This window comes from Chiloscyllium punctatum, chromosome 32 (assembly GCF_047496795.1).
Source record: "Chiloscyllium punctatum isolate Juve2018m chromosome 32, sChiPun1.3, whole genome shotgun sequence".
Lineage (NCBI taxonomy): Eukaryota > Metazoa > Chordata > Chondrichthyes > Orectolobiformes > Hemiscylliidae > Chiloscyllium > Chiloscyllium punctatum.
Genome location: NC_092770.1, coordinates 41,781,802 through 41,804,611, shown reverse-complemented (window position 1 = coordinate 41,804,611; position 22,810 = coordinate 41,781,802). Strand labels below are relative to the sequence as shown.

At 42.1% G+C, this 22,810-nt stretch overlaps 1 protein-coding gene across 3 annotated transcripts in view; it reads left to right on the top strand.

Moving 5' to 3' along the window:
• The window catches only part of LOC140458097 (IQ motif and SEC7 domain-containing protein 3-like), a 401,191-nt gene that overhangs the window by 254,549 nt on the left and 123,832 nt on the right, over positions 1-22,810 (top strand). For all 3 annotated transcript variants that reach the window (XM_072552166.1, XM_072552168.1, XM_072552167.1), the window contains exon 5: positions 16,676-16,837. In XM_072552166.1, the coding sequence (XP_072408267.1) occupies positions 16,676-16,837 (162 nt within the window). The remainder of the gene's footprint in view (positions 1-16,675; positions 16,838-22,810) is intronic.

Here is a 22,810-nt window from a genome sequence, read left to right as displayed (position 1 = left end):
GGAGACTAACTTGGAATACGATTCTCCCCGTCAATGCTGCACATTGGAAGACACCAACATCTTACATTACAATGCTGCTGCCAGGCCACTTTGCACCCAAGGACAGGCACCCATCTCATACATCAGAGCTGGGTAAACCTCGGGTGCTTGCCTGCTGTCTTAGCACACTCACTTTGTCCCTACTTGGATTCCCCCATATATACTTTGCCTTGCTTTTTTGTGTTTTGCTAGCTAAGTCAGAACTTAAAGACTCACAGTTTTGTTTTATTCATCCATGGGATGTTGGCTGGGTCAGCATTTAATGCCCATCCCTAGATGCCCTTGAAGGTGATGGTGAGTTGCCTTCTTGAACCATTCCTAACCATTGGTATAGCTAGACCTATAATGTCATTAGGAAGGGAATTCCAGAATTTTGACCCAGCAACACTGAAGGCATTGCAATATATTTCCAAGTCACAATGGTTAGTGGCTTGGAGGGGAAAATGTAGGTGGTAGTATTCCCATGTATCTGCTGCCCTTGTCCTTCTAGATGATAGCAGTTGTGGATTTGGAAGGTATTTCTAAAGAACGTTAGTAAATTTCTACAGTACACAGGTATACACTGCTGCGACTGAGCATCGGTGGTAGAGGAACTGAATATTTCAGTGTGGGGTGCCAATAAAGGGGCTGCTTTGTCCTGGATGGTATCAAGCTTCTTTGGTGTTATTGCTGCTTCACTCTTTCAGGTAAGTGGCGGGTATTCCAACACACTCCTGATTTGTAACTTGTAGATGGTAGGTAGACTTTGGGGAGTCAGGAGATGAGTTAATCACTGCAGGGTACTTAGCCTCTGACCTGCTCTTGATATCATAGTATTTATATGGCTAGTCCAGTTCGGTTTCTGGTAATGGTAACCCACAGGATGTTAAGAGTCGGGGACTCAGTGATAGTAATGCCATGGACTGACTGGAACAATTGTTAAATTCTATGTTGTGTGTCACTTGTGTGGTGTGAATGTCACTTGCTTTTGTCACCCCAAACTGGAATACTGGGAATACTGTCCAATACTTTGGACTTGGATTGCTTCGGTATCTGAGGAGTTGCAAATGGTACTGAGCACAGCGAACTGTCAATGCTCATTCCCAATTCTAACCTTATAATGAAGGAAAGGTCATTATTGAATCAGCTGAAAATGGCTAGGCCTAGGACACCATATCTTGGCTTATAGTTTCACGAGGATGCAAACTGAGTCAGATGGTCATTGTTGCCAGCACTAAGCAGTTGGGGGTGGGGGGGATAGTGGTGGTGGTCATGTTGCTATATGGCAGTGTGCTATGTTACTGTCACACTAGCAGCATGTTTTACCAGCTTACATGGCCATGTCTAAACTTAAGAGGAGTTAGGTTCAGTTAAGTCAAGAAGAACTGTCTATAATCAGAGACTAATGGCACAGTCAATCAAGGGCAGTGTCTGATCTCAGTCTAACAGCTTGATTACAGCCAGTCAGTTGCTTGGAGTGGTCAGGGTTTCTGTATCTCTGCAGTTCGAGGAGTAGGCCATGGTCATTCTGCCGGTCCAGTTCACCCAGTCTGGAGATTAGTCATATGTCAGTTTGAGAGCTACACAGAGATGAGTCAGGGGTATGGTCACCAACAGTTGAGGCTGTCTTTCCATTTCTGTCAGAAGTTATAACCATCAGTCCTGGAGCATCTGATCACTGAAAGTGAAAGTGAGTTGTCAGGGACCATCACAGTGGCAGGGATGCTGGGGAAGTTATTTGTGGGGAAACAGCATGCAGGAATATAGAGAGAACAATAATTGTGAACGAGGCAACTCAACAGGGGTGGGATACAGTATTGCATTAGGTTAGAGCCAGATAATCTGCAAGGATAGTATCTGGGGCACAAGAGTTAACCTCTGCATCTGTGACTGACAACTCCATTCCACAATCACTGACCAAGGCCAATAGTAGATACAATGCAGCCCATTTTCCATCAAGGCTGGAATGGAGCAGAAGAGATGTCTGCTGGAGAAGTGGATCTGATATTTGCATCAGTTTGGAGGAGGTTTGCAGTCCAATCCAGACAAAATATTTTGCATAATCCGTATGTGCTACTCTTCCCACAAACGGAGCAGGCAAAGAGAGAATGTGATGGATGCTGAAGAACTGAGAGAGCAGCAGCAGCAGCAGCAATCTTCCGAGGAAGAAGGTGAGGACATTGAGCAAGAGGAACATTACTTTTTATATGATAAACAGCTGCAGTGCCGGGTGCAACAAACCAAACAGGACTTAATTGACACACAGTTCTAATAGATGTGAGCTGACTGAGGTCATTATTCATTCACTGTACGTTTGTTCTTGCTCAAAAGGCAAATCAGCCTCAGTTTGTTCCCAGAAGCAACTACAGATTATTTCATTTTGTTTTTCTTTGCTTTTTCTGTTGACCATAAAAGTTAACCCTTTCAAATATTTGAAGGCTTTCTAACATGTGATGCTCCAAATTGAGCAATGATAGAGTTATAAGAGTCCCTGAGAGCTACCCCCTTGTCCAGGCTTCTGAGCCCCCTGTCCTCTGTTCCCATGATCCCAAAATGCTCCAAATAACACATACTTTTCCTGTCAGTGATCCTTCATCCAGATGTTGCTTTCCTGGCAATAGCCACACTCTGTGCCACGGCATTGCTGAGTGCCAGAGCTCCCGGCCTCCAATGGGTGTGGTTTTCTACTCCAGGGGCCTACCTTCATTCAATCTACTCCTTGATTGCCAGAAGATCCAGTGAGCTCAACTTCCTCAGAAGGAGTTTCCCTCCTGGAAATGCTGCAGCTTTCTAAATTAATGTGAAGGTGGGAAAATCCCAGCCGTTGTCTCTGACTCAACCTGCTGACAACCAGACATTAATCCTCTGGACCATGTGAACAACCCTCAATAAACTGGACATTGCTGATCAGACCAGTGCTGTACAAGTGGCACCTCAAAACATCACCTGACTGCAACTGTGGAGACCCTGACCCAGCACAGAGCATAATAACATTAACCGGACTCAAGTGTGAGAGTGACTCGTTGGAATTGCTGCTTGTTCTGCAACAGGGTATTGGACTGTTTAGAAATTTTAACATGAAAGCTATGATGACAGCTTCAGCTTCTGAAGTCAATTTGAAGAGAGACATTCTGCTTTAAGGCCACTTTAATTGAGCAAAACATTTAAGCAGTAATAATTGCGTGGGGGTTATAATTAAGGGCATGCCATTTAACTGAAGGATAATGCTTTATGCCACATTTTTCAATTAAATGCTGCATTTAATTATTGCTTACTGTGCAGAAACAAAACCATATTACGATCCAATTTTTTTTTTCTTTTTACAAGAGGAACGAATGTAAAACTTTTATAAAAAATATGTGTTGCAGAGAGCTTAAATGTTTCAGTGACATACTATAATGACTGCACTTAATTTCATGGGATTAGAGGAAGTTAATGGGAAACTTGCAGATTGGAAAATTCCATGAGTTGGGACGGTAGGTCTGTGGTGTAGAAGGACTTCCAACAGGAAGGGAAACATATCATTGTGAAGAGACATACAGAACAAAGGGAGAGCTAGTCACTGAAATTCACAGGTATTTGAATTGGGATAAAGGGTCAAAGTGACTCAATGTGACTCAAGTCAACTCTATGTAATTGAGGGCAAGCCATCAAGTTGTGTGGTAACTTGATGCTGTAGGTAGAAAACAACTGCTTCTCATTCAGACAGCCTAGGATGCTGCAGCAGCTCTCTGAGGTGAAGACTAGCTCTGTATTTTTTTGTCAGCAGTACTGTACAAGGGACACCAATACCAGTTTTTAACAATCAGCACTAACAAAACAGCCTAGGAGTTTCGATCTAAATGAATTGACCCTCACATGTACAATTGATTAGAAATGAACATATATATAGTTGAATTTGCTGATGTGATAGGAGAACACCACAGTCCAGGCTGTAAAATAGTGTCTTAAAGGTCAATTGAATTCTGCTGATTTCAATGAATATATTTAACAGCTTTCTCTGACACACAGCTGTGCATCTTTGAAAAATAATCTGCAACAGAGCTGGGCATATCAGTGGTGTAAGTAACTGCTCAGTTGTTTCGGAACTTGGCCATGTTTACAGACAGTTTTACAGCGCAGGGGGCCCACATGGTGCTAGTCATGAAGCACCATTCTACTCTAGTCCCATTTTCCAGAAAATAACCTTTGAGATATTTTAGTTAACCTCTTAAGATATATTGTGACATACCTTTAGAGCAGGTGGGACTTGAATGCAGACCTTTTGTCAAGAGGTAGAGACAATAACAACGTATCTCAAAAGCCCTTGCCCATAGCCTTGAATGCTATGTCATCTCAAGTGTTCATCCAAAACCTTCTTAAATGTTGTGATGGTTCTCATCTCTATCTTTCAGGCAATGAATTTTGATCAGCAACAAACACTGGGTAAAACATCCTTCCTCAAATCTCCTTGAAACCTTCATTCCGTTAGCTTAAATCTATGCTCTCTGGTTATTAATCCCTCTACTAAGAGGAAAACGTTTCTTCTTATCTATATCCCTCATAAGTTTGTAGACCTCCGTCAGCCCCACCCTCCCCTAACACCACCACAAGCCTCCCCTGCTCTAAGGAAAACAGCCCCAGGCTATTCAACCTCTCCCTGTAGCTCAAATCCTCCAACCCTGGCAACATCCTTGTAAGTCTTTTCTGAACCCATTCAAGTATCACAACATCCTTCCGATTGGAAAGAGACCAGAATTGCATGCAATATTCCAACAGTGGCCTAATCAGCTGTACAGCTGCAACATGACCTCCCAACCCCGTACTCAATACTCTGACCAATAAAAGAAAGCATACCAAATGCCTTTTCACTATCCTATCTATCTGCGACTTCACTTTCAAGGAGTTATGAACCTGCACTCCAAGGTCTCTTTGTTCAGCAACACTCCCTCAGATCTTACCATTAAGTGTATAAGTCCTGCTAAGATTTACTTTCCCAAAATGTGGCACCTCGCATTTATCTCCATTAAACTCCATCTGCCACTCCTCAGCCCATTGGCCCATCTGATCAAGATCCTGTTGCAATTTGAGGTAACCTTCTTCACTATCCACTACACCTCCAATTTTGGTGTCATCTACAAATGTACTAACTATACCTCTTATGCTCATATTCAAATTGTTTATGTAAATTACGAAAAGTAGTGGGCCCAGCACTGATCCTTGTGGCACTCCACTGGTCACAGGCCTCCAGTCTGAAAAACAACCCTCCACCACCACCCTCTGTCTCCAACTTTCGAGCCAGTTCTGTATCCAAATGGCTAGTTCTCCCTTTATTCCATGAGATCTAACCTTGCTAACCAGTGTCCCATGGGGAACCTTGTCAAACCTTACTGAAGTCCATATAGATCACATCTACTGCTCTGCCCTCATCAAATCTCTTTGTTATTTCTTCAAAAAACTCAATTAACTTTGTGAGATATAATTTCCTATGTACAAATCCATGCTGACTATCCCTAATCAGACCTTGCCTTTCCAAACACATGTAAATCCTGTCCCTCAGGATTCCCTCCAACAACTTGCCCTCCACCGAGGTCAGGCTCACTGGTCTATAGTTCCCTGGCTCCCTCCTTACCACATTTCTTAAACAAAGGCACCACAAAAGTCTTCTGGCACCTCAGCTGTGACTATTATAATACAAATAACTCAGCAAGGGGCCCAGCAATCACTTCCCTATCTTCCCACGGAGTTCTAGGGTACATCTGATCAGGTCCTGGGGACTTATCCACTTTTATGCGTTTCAAGACACCTAGCACTTCCTCCTCTGTGATATGGACATTTTTCAAGATGTCAGCATCTATTTCCCTACATTCTATATCTTCCATGTCTTTTTCACAGTAAACGCTGAAGCAAAATACTTGTTCAGTATCTTCTCCATCTCCTGTGGCTCTACACAAAAGCTGCATTGCTGATCTTTGAGGGGCCCTATTCTCTCTCTAGTTACCCTTTTGATCTTAATGTATTTGTAAAAACCCCTTTGGATTCTCCTTAACCCTATTTGCCAAAGCTATCTCGTGTCCCCTTTTTGCCCTCCTGATTTCCCTCTTAAGTATACTCCTACTGCCTTTATCCCCTTCTAAGGATTCACTCGATATATCCTGTCTATACATGACAAATGCTTCATTCTTTTTCTTAACCAAAACCTCAATTTCTCTAGTCATTCAGCATTTCCTACACCTACCAGCCTTTCCCTTCACCCTGACAGGAATATACTGTCTCTGGACTCAGGTTATCTCATTCCTGAAGGCTTCCCATTTTCCAGCCGCCACTTTACCTGCGAACATCTTCCCTCAATCTGCTTTTGAAAATCCTTGCCTAATACCATTAAAATTAGTCTTCCTCCAATTTAGAACTTCAACTTTTAGATTTGGTCTATCCGTTTCCATCACTGTTTTAAATTAATAGAATTATGGTTGCTGGCTCCAAAGTGCTTCCCCCACTGACACATCCGTCATCTGCACTGTCTCATTTCCCAAGAGTAGGTCAGGTTTTGCACCTTCTCTAGTTGGTACATCCACATACTGAATCAGATAAGTTTCTTGTACACACTTAACAAATTCCTCTCCACCTAAATCCTTAACACTATGGCAGTCCCAGTCTGAGCTTGAAAAGTTAAAATCTCCTACCATAACCACCCTATTATTCTTTATAGATAACTGAAATCTCCTTACTAATTTGTTTCTCAATTTCCCACTGACTATTAAGGGGTCTATAATACAATCCTAATAATGTGACGATCCCTTTCTTATCTCTCATATCCACCCAAATAACTTCCCTGGATGTATTTCCGGGAATATCCATCCTCATTACAGCTGTAAAGCTATCTCTTTTCAAACACACCACTGCCGCTCCTCTCTTGCCTCGTTTTCTATTTTTCCTGTAGCATTTGTATCCTGGAACATTTAAGCTGCCAGTCCTGTCCATCCCTGAGCCACATTTCTGTAATTGCTATGATATCCCAGTCCCATGTTCCTAACCATGCCTTGAGTTCATCTGCATTCCCTGTTAGGACTCTTACATTGAAGCAAATGCAGTTTAATTTATCAGTCCTGATTATTTGACTCACTCTCTTCCCCAACTGTACCAGTCTCAGATTGATCCCTTTCCTCATTATCTCCCTGCATTTCCCCCCTCCCCCCCACTTACTTGTTTAAATCCCTCTGAGCAGCTCTAGCAAATCTCCCTGCCAGTATATTAGTCCCCTTCCAATTCCGGTGCAAATCATCCTTCTTGTACAGGTCTCTTCTACCCCAGAAGACATTCCAATGATCCAAAAATGTCAGTCCTTCTCCCATACACCAGCTCCTCAACCATGCATTCATCTGCTCTACCTCCTATTCCTCCTCTCACTAGCTCGTAACACCAGGAGTAATCCAGATATTATTATTCTCAAGGATTCTCCTTTTTAAATTCCTGCCTAAATCTCTACAGTCACCCTTCAGAATCTCATCCTTTTCCCTTCCTATGTCATTGGTTCCACTGTGTACAATGATCCCCTGCTGGGCCCTCTCGCCCTTGAGAACATTCTGCACCCTCTCTGAGACATCCTTGATCCTGGCACCAGGGAGCCAACACACTGTTCTGATTTTTCACTGCTGGCCACAAAAACGTCTGTCTGTGCCTTGGACTGGAGAATCCCCTATCACAATCAATTTCTTGGAATCCAACATACCCCTCATTGCATTAGAGCCAGTCTCAATATCAGAAACTTGGCTGTTCATGCCACATTCCCCTGAGAATCCATCTCTCCCTACATTTTCCAAAACAGCATACTAGTTTGAGATGGGGATAGCCACAGAAGACTCCTGCAATAACTGCCAACTCTCCTACCTTTCCTGGAGTTAACCCATCTCTGTGACCCGATCTGCAACTTTTCCCCCTTCCGATAACTGTCATCCATCACATACCCTTGCTCTTGCAAATTCCTAATTGCCTCTAACTGTCTCTCTAACCAATCCATTCGATCTGATAGGATTCACACCCACTGGCATTTATTGCAGAAATGATCCTCAATAACATGTAAACTGGTCCGTAAATTCTTACATCTGACAAGAAAAAGCATATCATTCTACTAAGGGCCATTATTGCTTCTTCCAAACTCCAGACCCAGAAAATAGCACCATCTTGTTCCTCTACAAAACACTGCTCCAGGCTAACTTAATACTTATGGCTTCAATTTTTAAGTTTAATCAAGAGACATATCTCAAATAAACATATAATAAAGAAAAGAAAACTCTAGTCACTACTGCAGACTTACAGCAAGGCCACACTTAAAACTATTTACTTATCTGTTTTTCTGCTGTGACTTCTCCTAAACAGGTTCCTCCAAGATTAGTTGCGAATTTTAGTGTTTGTTAATTTTCCTAGATGCACTCCGATGTCCAGCGATACATGAATTCACAGCAAAGGCAGTAAATGTGCAGGTTCACTGCTGTGCTCTCGCTCTCTCTCCTGCATTGACCTGACCATGTGCTGCCTTTGTCTGTCCCTCTCCCTTTTAAAAGTGCTGTTGTTTTGACTTTTCTTTCTCCAAAGTTTGAAAACAATGCAACATGTTGCTTCTCCTGGAATTTGAGGGAATCACCTCCAATGCCTGTACTACGCAGCACCGCATGGACAAATCCAAAATAGTTACTGGTAGTCATTTTGGCATCTTCACTTAGCTGGCTGGGCACATATGTGAAAGAAACTAGTGGTCTGTAGGAATCATGAGGGTTTCTTTGAGCCACCAACTCTGACCTTTACTATTCTGACACTTTCAACCATATATTCAAATCCCATTTCAAGTAAAGAAGTTGCTGGAAAAACGTAGCAGGTCTGGCAGCATCTCTGGAGAGAAAGCAAAATCAACGTTCTGATGAAGAGTCACTGGACCAAAACATTGACTCTGCTTTCTGTCCACGGATGCTGCCGGACCTGCTGAGCTTCGCCAGCAATTTCTGCTTCGTTTCAGATTTCCAGCATCCAAACGCTCAGTGCAACCTCACCAGGAGGACAGCAGCACATGAAAAACAATGAAAGAGCCTCTTTTCACAACAGTAGCTGCAATATCTAGGAGGGTCTTTAAAGGTTCAAGTGCGTTACTGAATAAATGATTGAAGCATGATTTCCAACTTTTGTCCAATCTCAAAAGGTCTGCAGGCTGAAAGGTTTGCATCAAAAAGGTTAACCTTACACAGTTTTAATCCACATCCTGGATGTTGTAAGTCCATAACATTGAACAGTGTGTACAGATTTGGCCAATTTTGTTAATTCTTTGCATTAATCATGCTTTGAGCACTTATCTATTATATACTTTCCATAAGTTTACCAATATTGCAAGCAAACAGGATTACCTTATGACCTATTTCCAGAAGGACAGAGAGTTGGCATCAAGATGCCTGTCAGTGAAGGTCGATAACATGCTATTATGTGCTCACTGCACTAGTGTTTATTGGGTGGTAGCTCTGCATGGATTATTGGATTTGGAAGACTGATGAATTGTGGCAGGTTCCTGCTGTTTCAGAAGTTGAATGCAGGTTATCTCGTAATCCTATCTAAGAAGAACATGGATAAGGGTAGGACTATGATAAAGAAAGAGGGGTAAATAAATTATGCATGCTTGTACTATCCACAGTTTCTCTGCCAAAAGAGATCATGGGATGGGGGATAGGTGTGAATATATTATACATATTTGTGTGTATATATAAGGATACAATCATCTTCAATAGATTCAGCCCCAGCAATGTTCACAGTCTAAACAAAGGCCTTTCTCATTAGGACCGTCATTCATCTCCTCCACAAAAGTTAGAATAAAGATGTGAACTGCCACCTAGTGTGAGGTTCATGCAATCTGTTTGGCCAATGAGACTTTCAGTTGAATGGATGGCAGTATGTGAAAGCTGCGAAGTGTGAATGTGCAGGTGCAGTAATGCTGCGTGTTGTTAGGGTGAATGAATCTTCGGAATACTAAGTATTCTTCAGTCCATGGGACCTGGGCATTGATGATAAGACAAATCACATTCATCCTTAATTTCCCCTGAGGAGGTGGTGCTGAGCTGCTGTCATGGGTCACCACATTCCATTTGGCACAGCTGTCACCCACATTAGAAGGAAGTTCCAGGTTTCTGCCTTTCTGACACTGTAGAAAGGGCAATATAGTTCCAATTCAAGATAATGTGGGAGACTTGCAGGTGGTGGTGTTCCTTTGAGTCATTTTTCTTTTAGGTGGTGGAGCTTGCAGATTTGGAAAGTGCTGTAAAAGGTAAGTGATGGTTTGCTTTGAGCTGTGTCTGAGTCTAATAATGTATTTGATAGGATAATGGCATTTGAAAATTCATTTACTGACCTTGACCATTCATGTGAGTTCATCTTTTTGGCTGGCCATTATTCAATCTTTTCTAGATCAGTTGCAGAATGACTCCCAGGTCCTGCACCATCTACAAATTATCTCCCCTTTAAGAGGTGCAGCCTAGCTTTAAGTAGTAATGCAAGTTCCTAATGACACTAAGTTCCCTGCTGATGTGTGCAGTGAATTAACAGCATGGTTAGCAGTGGCTGCAAAAATCTTTCAAATGAACAGCATACAAAGTTGGCATGCTACTCACATTGCATTAAATGGATGTAAAAGATATCTACCCTCATTTTCAGCAACTATCCAATTTAGCTAGCAGGCAAAATTAACTTATTGTGTGGAGTACCTGTTTAGTAATGGTTACTCATTGAATCCTGTATAAAATTCAACTTGTACCTTTTAATACTTGTTTTTAATTTCAAAAATAGAGGTTAAATTTAATGCTGCAAAATTCTCATAATAATTCTCATGAGAATTCATATTTAATTGTCTAATTCAAAGTAACAGGGTAATTTTAATTTTGTTTTACATTTCTGTACTCCCCATGAGAACACAAATATATTTTGCATACAAATATATTATGAAACAGTCTACGAAGCAGATGTATAGTACACCAACTGATGTGCTGGACTTGTCAAATATAGACAAGCTGATTTCCTAGCTACTGTTGAACGACAGACTAAAGTGTAGTCTTCCAGTTAAAAGGCGGATCTATGATGCCTTCCAGCTGCTTCGCAGAACCTACCCAACAATGGACAGCAGAATTTGACTGAAGCCCCACGTTTCCAACTGTTTCCTGAATAGGTACCATATCTTTGCCAGTAACAGACTCAGGGATTTAACCAACCAGCAAATAGGATACCTTAATATGCCATTCTTATGGTGACAGAGAGGTCCCTAAAATTATTGAACACAATATTGAATCCCAAAGGCTGCAGTGTCCCCAGGGGAAAGTGAAATGCTGTTCTTACAGCTTGCACTGAGCTTTGCTCAGGAAGAAAATGGGCAGATGTTACACTTCCTGTGTTTGCTGCACTTATATCTAATATAGAGTTCCTGGATCCATTCTGGACAATGCACATCAGGCTGGACATATTAACACCGGAGGGATGTAGCAGAAATTGTCTGGGAACATTCCATGACTAAAATGGACAAACAATGAGGACATTGTCTATAGTTCAGTCTTATCTTGAGAATAAAGGATGAGAGGATGATTGAAGATGATTAAAGGATTTGATAGAATGGATGGAGAAAAAGTATTTATTTCGGTAAAGTTATAATAAGGCTGTCAGGAGGGTGGTCTCAGAAGCCCTTCTTCATGTTGAATGGTAAGAATCCAGAATTCTGTCCGTTCAAACCTAATAGGTTATGTCAGTTCATTGTATCATAGATAGCCACAGGTGAGGTGCCAGAAGACATGTTGTGTCTTTATTTAAGGAAGGCAGTAAGGAAAAGCCAGGGAACTATAGAATGGTGACCCTTTTATCAATGGTGGTTAAGTTGTTGGAATGGATTCTGAGGCACAGGATGTACATGTATTTGGAAAGGCAAGGACTGATTAGGGATAGTCAGCATGGCTTTGAATGTGGGAAATTATGTCTCACTAACTTGATTGAGTTTTTTGAAGAAGTGATGAAGGAAGAGCTGTGGACATTGTCTCTTTGGACTTCAGTACAAGACATTTGACAGGGTTCTGCATTGTAGACTGATTAGCAAGTTTAGATTACATGGAATAGAGGGGGAACTAGCCATTTGGATACAAAACCCGCTCAAAGGTAGGAGACAGGGTGGTGGGAGACGGTTGCTTTTTGGACTGGAGGCCTGTGACCAGTGGTGTGCCAGCAAGGATCAGTGCTGGGTCCATTGCTTTTTGTCATTTATATAAATGATTTGGACATGAATATAGGAGGTATGGTTAGCATGTTAGCAGATGACACCTAAATTAGTGATGTAGTGGACAGCAAAGATGGTCACCTTCGAGTACAACAGGATCTTGACCAAATAGGCAAGGAGTCGCAGATGGAGTTTAATTTAGATAAATGTGTGGTGCTGCATTTTGGAAAGGCAAATCGGGGCAAGCCTTATGCACTTTATGGTAAGGTCCTGGGGAGTGTTGCTGATCAAAGTGACCTTGGAGTGCAAGTTCATACTTCCTTGAACGTGGAGTCACAGGTGACATGATAGTGTTGAAGGTGTTTGGTATGCTTGTCTTTATTGGTCAGTGCATTGAGTATAGGAGTTGGGAGGTCATGTTGCGACTCTATCAGACATTAGTTAGGCCATTTTGGAATACTGCATTAAATTTTTGTCTCCCTGCTATAGGAAAGATGTTGCTAAACTTGAAAAGATTCAGAAAAGATTTACAAGGATGGTGCAAGGGTTGGGGCAGGTTTGAGCTTATAGGGAGAGGCTGAATAGGCTGAGGCTGTTTTCCCTGGAGCATCGGAGGCTGAGAGGTGACCTTAAAGAGTTTTATAAAATCATTAGGGATATGGATAGGATGAGTAAACAAGATATTTTTCCCAGGATAGGGGAGTCCAAAACTAGAGGGCATAAGTTTCAGGTGAGAAGGGAATGATTTTAAAGGGCCCAAAAGTGAACATTTGTACACAGAGTGTATTGTGTGTGTGGAACGAGTTGCCAGAGGAGGTGGTGGAAGCTGGTGTAATTACAGCATTTAAAAGGCGTTTGGGTGGGTACATGAATAGGAAGGGTTATCCAAATGCTGACAAATAGGACTAGATTAATTTAGGATATCTGGTCGGTATGGACGAGTTGGACCAAAAGGTCTGTTTCTGTGCTGTACATCTCTATTATTCTAGAAATACAAAACCAAGATGAATAAATGCAGTTGAGATACAGATCAGCCATGGTTAAATTTCCTATTCCTGTAATCCTGACCTATTTAATTATTTAAACATGGATTAAGGGCATCTGACTGCAAATGGCTGAGAATTTAGTGTACTGTATAGTACACTTACTGCTGTTATCCTAAACTGCCCTTGTAAGACTATTTAATCTTTTGTGCTATTAACTTGCTCTGCCTCATGTGGTGCTGTTAGTACTTATTACTCTGGCTCCTTACTCTTTGTATCTCTTTGGTTGAAGCAGTATGATTCTTCTCTGACCAGCTTTGTGCTGGATAGCTTCCACTTCTCCCTGACTGAATTCAGAGACAATCAACCCTTTGCAGACCTTGCATAGAACCTGGAATGAAATAAATCAAACGTGTGCTCCAGAAGAGTATTATTAGAGCCATAGAGATGTACAACATGGAAACAGACCCTGCGGTCCAACCTGTCCATGCCGACCAGATATCACAACCCAATCTAGTCCCACCGGCCAGCAACCGGCCCATATCCCTCCAAGGTAAAAACAAGGACTGCAGATGCTGGAAACCAGATTCTAGATTAGAATAGTGCTGGAAAAGCATAACAGTTCAGGCAGCATCCAAGGAGCAGGAAAATTGACGTTTCGGGCAAAAGCCCTTCACCAGGAATGATGAAGGGCTTTTGCCCGTAACGTCGATTTTCCTGCTCCTTGGATGCTGCCTGAACTGCTGGGCTTTTCCAGCACCACCCATATCCCTCCAAAGTCCTCCTATTCATATACCCATCCAAATGCCTCTTAAATGTTGCAATAGTACCAGCCTCCACCACTTTCTCTGGCATACTCGTACCACTCTCTGTATGAAAAGGTTGCCTCATATATCTTTCCCCTCTCACCCTAAATCTATTCCCTCTAGTTCTGGACTCCCCGACCCCAGGGAAAAGACTTTGTCTATTTATCCTATCCATGTCCCTCATAATTTTGTAAAATTCTATAAGGTCACCCCTCAGCCTCCGATGCTCCAGGGAAAACAGCCCCAGCCTGTTCAGCCTCTCCCTATAGCTCAAATCCTCCAACCCTGGCAACATTCTTGTAAATCTTTTCTGAACCCTTTCAAGTTTCACAACATATTTGCAATAGAAAGAAGACCAGAATTGCACGCAATATTCCAACAATGGCCTAACCAATGTCCTGTACAGCCGCAACATGACCTCCCAACTCCTGTACTCAGTACTCTGACCAGTAAAGGAAAGCATACCAAACACCTTCTTCACTATCCTATCTACCTGCAACTCCACTTTCAAGGGGCTATGAACCTACACTCCAAGGTCTTTGTTTAGCAGCACATGACAGAATAACAAGCATTAAGTGTATAAGTTCTGCTAAGATTTGCTTTCCCAAAATGCAGCACCTCACACTTATCTGAATTAAACTCCATCTGCCACTTCTCAGCCCATTGGTTAAAATCCCCTACCATAACCACCCAATTATTCTTACAGATAGCTGAGATCTTACAAGTTTGTTTCTTAATTTCCCTCTGACTATTAGGGGGTCTATAATACAATCTCAATAAGGTGATTATCTCTTTTTTATTTCTCGGTTCTACCCAAATAACTTCCCTGGATGTATTTCCAGGAATATCCTCCCTCAGCACAGCTGTAATGCTATCCCTTATCAAAAAAATGCCACTCCCCCTCCTCTCTTGCCTCCCTTTCCATCCTTCCTGTAGCATTTGTATCCTGGAACATTAAACTGCCAGTCCTGCCCATCCTTGAGCCATGTTTCTATAATTGCTATGATATCCCAGTCCCATGTTCCTAACCATGCTCTGAATTCAATTGCCTTCCCTGTTAGGCCCTTTGCATTGAAATAAATGCAGTTTAATTGTCCCTGCCTGCCCTGACTGTTTGACTCGCTTCTGTTCTCAACTGTACCAGCTGCAGATTGATCTCTTTCTTCACTATCACCCTGGGTCCTTATTGGCCCAGGATTTGGAATTGTATCTTGTTAAAGCTTTAGCAGCACATAACAGAATAACAAACGTTACAAATGGTTTCTTCATTTTAATTTATTCTTGTGTTAGCTCATTTGTATAGACTTAGTTTGGTGTTATATTTTGTAAATTAAATCAACAATTAAATAATATAGTGAATGTTATAGCATCGCCAAACCTTTTGAGGAAAAGTAACATTTTGCATTAGTGCTTTCCAGCTGTGGACCAGGACCGAAGAGAGAAGAGCTAAAAATGGCCTCTACTGAAGGCAGTGGTAAAAATTGTGGAGGGGGTCTTTAGGCATGAGTGGCTGTATACTGTTAAATACTTTTACTGGTGTACATTGCAACAACCTTATTATCAACTGTTGTAGTGTTGCAGCAAAATAATTATTTATTTTCTGAAACTTAACACATTTCTATCTGTTCAGGTCTTCATCCCTTCACAGGATATGGGCATTGCTTGCAATATCTGCATTTACTATTCATCCTTTTGCCTTTGGGGAATTTCAAAGGGCAGTTAGGAATAAGCGGATGGGAGTCACATGTAAACCAGACCGGGTAGTGATGGCAGAGGAGTATTAGTAATCCAGCTGGAGTTTTATGACAATCTGCTAGTTACTTGATCTAGCTTTTTATTCCAGAATTATTTAATTAACTGAAATAAAATTCTCAAGTTGCCACGGTAGGATTTAAACTTAAGTCTCTGGGTCATTACTCCTGGATTCTGGACCACTAGTCCAGGATTATAACCGGTCCACTACCATCTCAAGCTACTGAGGATTTTAGGCTCACACTGCAGCTGAAATTGCACATCAGACGTGCACAACCTTTCATGTGTTGATTTCAATGGATGAAAAATCTTAAGTCAGACCAAGTTCCATTCACTCATGTCCCCTGACAGTGGGCAACTTTGGTTTCCAACCTGACAGTGCTTTGATCTTAAAATTCTCATTTTTTAAATATAGCTTCCATGCAGCCTCTTCTCCTTTTCACAATCTACAACTGTTCAAGATCACCTGCAAATCTGACTTCTTGTGCATGCTGACTTCCATTTTGATACTGGTGGCTGTATGGTGAGCTGCTGGGGCTCAGGTTCTGGACTTCCCTCCCTAAACCTTTTCCACATCTCTTTCTCTTTATTTCTGACATTAAAACACTTTTTAATATGTACCTCTTTATCTAAGCTTTTGGTCACCTGTTTAATATCTCTGTGATTCAATGTCAAGCCTTGTCCGATAGCAATCCTGTGAAGATCCTTGGGATGCCTTTGCTATGTTAAAGGCACGTTATAAATGCTCATGTTTGATTTCTTGATATGTTTGACCAGCAGAGGTGTGATTTCCTGTTTCTGGTGTGCATTCAGAAAATCAGCCATCACATTAGTGTATCTTTGAATCCTTGTATGTTGCCTTCTGTTAGTTTCCTTCAAAATTATTTCATTTTCCATTTTCTTTTATTTTTCAGAAATCCTGACAAAGGAATTCAGTTCCTGATCGCCCGTGGATTCATCCCTGACACAGCGATTGGAGTTGCCCACTTCCTACTGCAGCGAAAAGGATTGAGCCGGCAGATGATTGGAGAGTTTCTGGGCAACAGCAAAAAGCAATTCAATAGGGATGTTTTGGAGTGAGTAGTGATAACATGTTCCTCACGCACCCATCACCCCACGTTCTTTTTAACAGCTCACAGACCAAGAGACCAATAATTCAATATGACCCCCACAGATCCAGTAGAAAATTAAACAAGTAAAGCCTTGGTGAAACAGATCATCTGTTTCATAATCCAGGAAATATTGCAATCTTCATAAATAGTTAAAATTGCTTTTACAATGCCTCATGCCGATATGAGTATTTCGATAGGTGCAGCCGCAGCAAAGCAAAAGCCATCCAAAGTGCAATGTGACAGATGAGCTGTTCCGGGGAGAGGCACAAGAGGCTTTTAAATAAAAATTTAATAGCAGAAAAATTGCTGCTGGAAGAAAAGCAACATACCAGTCACAGCACTTACATAGGTTTCTGGAATGTGGGGATGGGGCATTCTGAAAAACCTGTATTGGAACAATACAGAAAACAGTTCCACTTAAACATCACGTACTTAAAGGGAGCATGTATTCTTTAAAATGAGTATCCATCATAGACATGATGTGAAGGTTCTGGTGTTGGACTGGGGTGGACAAGGTCAGAATCACATGACACCAAGTTGTAGTCCGACAGGTTTATTTGAAATCACAAGCTTTTAGAGCACTGATGAAGGAACAACACTCTGAAAGTTTGCGATGATATTGTGTGACTTCTAACCTTATCTATCAAAGGGATGATCTTCCTGTGTTTAGGAACAGAGTTTGATTAGATAGATACCCTACAGTGTGGAAACAGGCCCTTCAGCCCAACAAGTCCAAGAGAATGTGCAAACTCCACACAGTCGCCTGAGACAGGAATCGAACTCAGATCCTGGTACTGTGAAGCTTCACCTAAGCATTAGATTGTAATATAAGCTGTATGGTAAAGGTGAATTATCAAAGATCAGAGCAATAAAAAGAATCATTTCTCTTGAATGATGACAGCCAGTTGCAGTGCTTGAAGTACCTTTGAATATTGGGCCATCTTGTTGATGTTATTTAAAATTTTAGCAAAGTCTGTCTTTTAAGCAGAAAATACAAACTGGAGCCTGGACAGCTTCACACAGGAGAGCTTCCCAACACTAACTGTGTCCAAGAGAAACAGACAAATCCTTTCACCCTACTCCCTGGCTCAACCTACCAAAGTTGACCAAGCCCCGAACTCAAACATACCTCTCACCTCCCCCTAACCTGACACACCCCTCACCGATAAAACCTGATATCCCTGACCTGACATCCACCCCCCTGATGAAACCTGACATCCTCCCGACTCAACATTCCCCATCAGATAAAACCTGATACAGCTCCCCCCCCCAACCTGACATCACCCCCCCGATAAAACCTGACAGACACCCCGACCCAACATGCCCCCGATAAAACTTGACACACGCCTGACCCGACAACCCCTCCACCCCGCCAATAAAACCTGACATTCTACCTATCAGCCCCTGCAAACGGAGGACCTAATGGAGTTCCCGAAATGAAAAACAGCCTGATCCAACCTGTCATTTCCACAAACCTGACCTTGACACCCCCTAATCCTAATCCAATACCTCCCTCCACCTGACTGAACGGCAACCCCTCCTGCCTCAACCTGAAACTGATACAGATTGTATCCTGCACTGTACCTAACTCTCCCCTAGTATACCTGATCCGAGGCCACTCACCCTGGCCACCCCTCCTTTCATAGTTGCTGGACATACTCAGTGGCTAAGTAGTAGGTAGATTTTCCTGCTCCTTGGAAGCTGCCTGACCTGCTGTGCTTTTCCAGCACCACTCTAATCTTGACTCTAATTTCCAGCATCTGCTGTTCCCACTTCTGCCTAGTAGGTATCTCAGTCTGATTCTCTGATAGAACCTGCCTTTTTGTACTATTCTCAAATCATTCTCTGTGCCAGCCATTTTAGGTTTCTCTCATCATGGTCCTCATTAAGCTGGAAGAGGGCTAAAGAACCATAGCGGGAAATTTACGGTTAAATAGTAAGGATGTGGACTGTTCTTTAGGATGAGAGAAGCAGGCATTATATCATAATCTGGAGATTTGTATGAAGGGCATATCCACAGACATGACTCGATTTCAAAGGAGAAGGTTCTGACTCTAGTAGAAAGACAGTCAGGATCTTTTTGGAAAGAGTTCATGAGCAAACAACATAAATACTCTGAGAGAAGCCAAGCGTGAGCACATTGAATGTGAAGAAACCACGAATATGATCTTTGTGCGTGGCCGGGATAATGACTTTTGTTCAAGGCATTACGACAACACATTCAAGTCTGAATGCAAGGACTCATTTAACTAATCAAAGGAGGATTTCTTTGGGTCTGTCACCAGAGTTACAGTTGAAGACTGGCACAGCCACCACAGAATTTCAAAGCCAAAAGTTTAAAATTAATTAATGATTCATTCTAATCAAATTTTAAATCATAAAATAGACCAAGAGGACTGTTTATCACTGTCATCTGAGTAGTTTGGGGCCTAACTAAGTCCTTAATAATCTGTTTGCCACAGTTAATACTGATTAATGAACAAGTTGAAGAAATGTCAACTTTGATTTAGTCAATCCTCTCAGTTTAAAGGTTACTAAAACTCACCAAAGCACAATAATATGTTCTGGATTAGCACTGGCTGTTCAAAGGTGCTGTTGCCTCCAGGAGATTGTGACTTTGTTTCAAATAGAGCTGCCAGTCTGCATTATCAAAGACAGGAAAAGAAAAGCAAGCCTGCTTCTATTTTTAACACAGCAACATCTTTGGAGAGTTTCAGGGGTAGAGACTTTTATTTGTCCACTTCGATTTAATCTGTTTACCTCCATCTTGTGCCATAACTCCTTGTTTGTGCCACAATTACCGATAAATAAGAATGACCAATCTACCTTTTTTCCTGTCTTCTCAGATAAACATGTGTAAGATCAGAACTCAAAGCATGCAAACTCATGAGCATTCATATGCTGGTTTACTGCTGAAACAGTGACATTTTTGGCATCAACTATTAAAAGTTGAAGCTGTGGTATAAGCTTGCAGGAACTGCTTTCTTCCAGTCTTTTGCACAGAACTTAGAGAACTACATTTAAATTTACGCAGTAGTGATATTAATGGAAGAATTGATTAGCAGGCTGTTCAACACCTTTTCAACTTTGGTTAGAATATATCTCAGGTTCGTAGAATGAATGTGTCATTAGTTATAAGGAGCTAAAATGAAAATATTTTTTCAACGCCTGTAAGGATATTTACAGAATACACAGATTAATGTTGACTGTAATTACAGTGCTTGATTTGCCTTTTTTCATCTATCATAATGGAAAGGGATGGTCATTGTTTTGTTTCTCTTTTCATTTTGAGATCGTTATGGCAACAACAACACCAGTTTGTATTTCTGCAGTTTATGTGGTCTGGTGGCTTGTGTAACCAGCCTGGAGGCAGCATGTTAACTAGCTGCCATTGGGAATGCCATCCAATTAAGGACATTAAGTGCACTGCACAGGCAGGAGGGCTAGTATAAATATCTGAAGCTCTGGGCAGCAGGCAGACTCATTGGGAGAAATGGACAGTGCCACTCTAGAAGGACACTGGCTAAAGACCTTTAAGCAGAGCTATGGCTCTGGAAAATTGAAAAGAGCACTCTTACTCCATCTTTACCCCACTCTTGTCTGCTCCTCAGCCTGCCACTTTCAAACCTCTTTCAAGCTTCAAGTTTTAGTGGGGGGTGTGGGTGCATGTTGGTAAGATCCTGGTGGTACCTAAAATTGCTTTTGAGTGGATACTTAATAACTGATGCATCTCTCAATCGGCCTCTGGTAAGATCATTTAGAGGCAAAAAGTGCAGTGGATAGATGACCAGGCACACACATTTCATAATATTCTCAACCTTTGTGCAACTGATATGTTTCCTCCCACAGTTCACTCTCATCAGGACTCAGATATATTTCTGATCCAAGAGTCTAAAAGTTGTAGGAAATTGTAGGGAAAGTCTTGAAGCTTGATGCTAACCCAGCCATTGATGTGATGTTTAGATGTGATGAATTTAAATAGGTTGCCAACTGCATTAAAAGTGAACAAAAGGAATTTCATTCAAACACAGTTTAATCTGCTGCCAGAGGAAATCAAATCCCCATAGATTTAATGACACAGGACTTCAAAACAATAAGTTTTCGCATCAGCATTTCAGGCAGGTTTTAGTAGTGAGGCATCAACATGAATCATTTACAGAATAACACACGACTAGAGCTTAGAAATGCTGAAATAAAAATTGCCTTACATCTAAAATTCTGTCTAAATAATGAAGGGAAGCTAAAATTAATATTTTTTATGAACTTAAAAACCAAGACTTCTGTCCTTTAGTTGTCTGCTGTTCTTGTCTTTTCAAGCTTTTAGTGTTTTTCATATCACTGCCTTTTCTCATTTACTATGTTTTTCATGAGTTGGAATCAGCAACTCATTACAGCAAGCTTTTTGCTCTAAGCTGAGGTCCCAGTGAACCACAGAAATCCTGCAGATGGAGAGAAATAGGTCACACACACTGGGTTAAGTCAAAGTGATCTGAAGGATAACATTTGATTTTATTTTGTTTGGAGCTGATAAGGTTGCGGGTTTATCTTTCTGACTGAGCTATGCTCTTCTATGATGCAGATGTAAATATTTCACCCCAGGCAGTGCAAGTAAGTACTGGAGTGGTTTAACATAGAGTGAGAGCAGAACAATTGATCTGCCGTTTACTCAGTTTCAACCTCCATTCCCTCACCTCTCCTTTACCCTCCAAACAGTCGACTCAGGAATTACAATTGCAGGAAAATATATAATTTGTAACTCAACACTCAATTGAGAATAAAATTGGCAGGTTATGAAGGCAACATTTCCCTGAATTCTGTCAGCTTCACCAATGGTGGTCTAGTTTCAAATTTCCTCCTAAATTGCAGGATCAAACACTGTGATTTAATTTGAGCAGGATAACAATAAGCGTAGAATAATGGCTAGCAGCACGGTTCTGAACTTATTCTTGCCAATTTTTTCCATGAATTCATTGATTTGATTTATTTATTGTCACGTGTATCTTGCCACAAAATACGGTGAAAAAGTGTTGTATCGTGTCGCCACTCTCCGGCACCATCTCAAAACACAGCAAAATAAATCAAAACAGAGATAAAGGCAGAAAAATAGAGAAATAAAGTAAGTGTCCACCTTTACAGTTCTCCTTGTAAAGTGCACCATAATGGGCCAAGGGCCTGGTGACCAGGCACGAGTCCCATTCATCACACCGCTGCCTCTGAAACAAACGTCGCTACACTTTGGCGGCATCTTGCCCTTGCTGCTGAGTTCTCACTAGACCTTGCCAATGCAGACTCCACTCATGCTGCCGGGTACCACACTGGCCTAACCACGACTCTATTGCCACCAGGAGTCTGCTTTGGGTCCATCTTGCCGAGGCAGCTGCAGCTGATGCTACCAGGTCTCGTCCTGGGCCCAAACTTGCCTTGCCATGGTCTCCACGAAGCTGCGCTGGATGCACTGATGGCTGGGAATCCAAATCCCCCCAACAGCAACAGTCATCAGTCGGTGCTAGGACCGCCTCTGTAACACAGAAGCCACGGGAAATCAAACCCGACAACACCGCTGCCACGAGTGCTTGCTGTTGGGACCCAACTCCAATTGCCCCCTGCTGGGCCCCACTCCAGTTGCCCCCTGCTAGGGCCCACTCCAATTCCCTCTGGGGCCTACTCCAATCCCCCCTGCTGGGCTCCATTCCAATTGCTTCCTGCTGGGGCTGATTCCAATTCCCTCTGCTGGGGCCCACTCTGATACCCTCTGGTGGGGTCCACTCCAATTCCCCCCTCCCGCTGTGGCCCACTCCAGCTCCCTCTGCTGGGTCCTACACCAATACCCCCTGTTGGGTGCCACTCCAATTCCACCCTGCTGGGCCCCACTCCAGTTGCCCCCTGCTAAGGCCCACTCCAATCCCCCCTGCTGGGCTCCATTCCAATTGCTTCCTG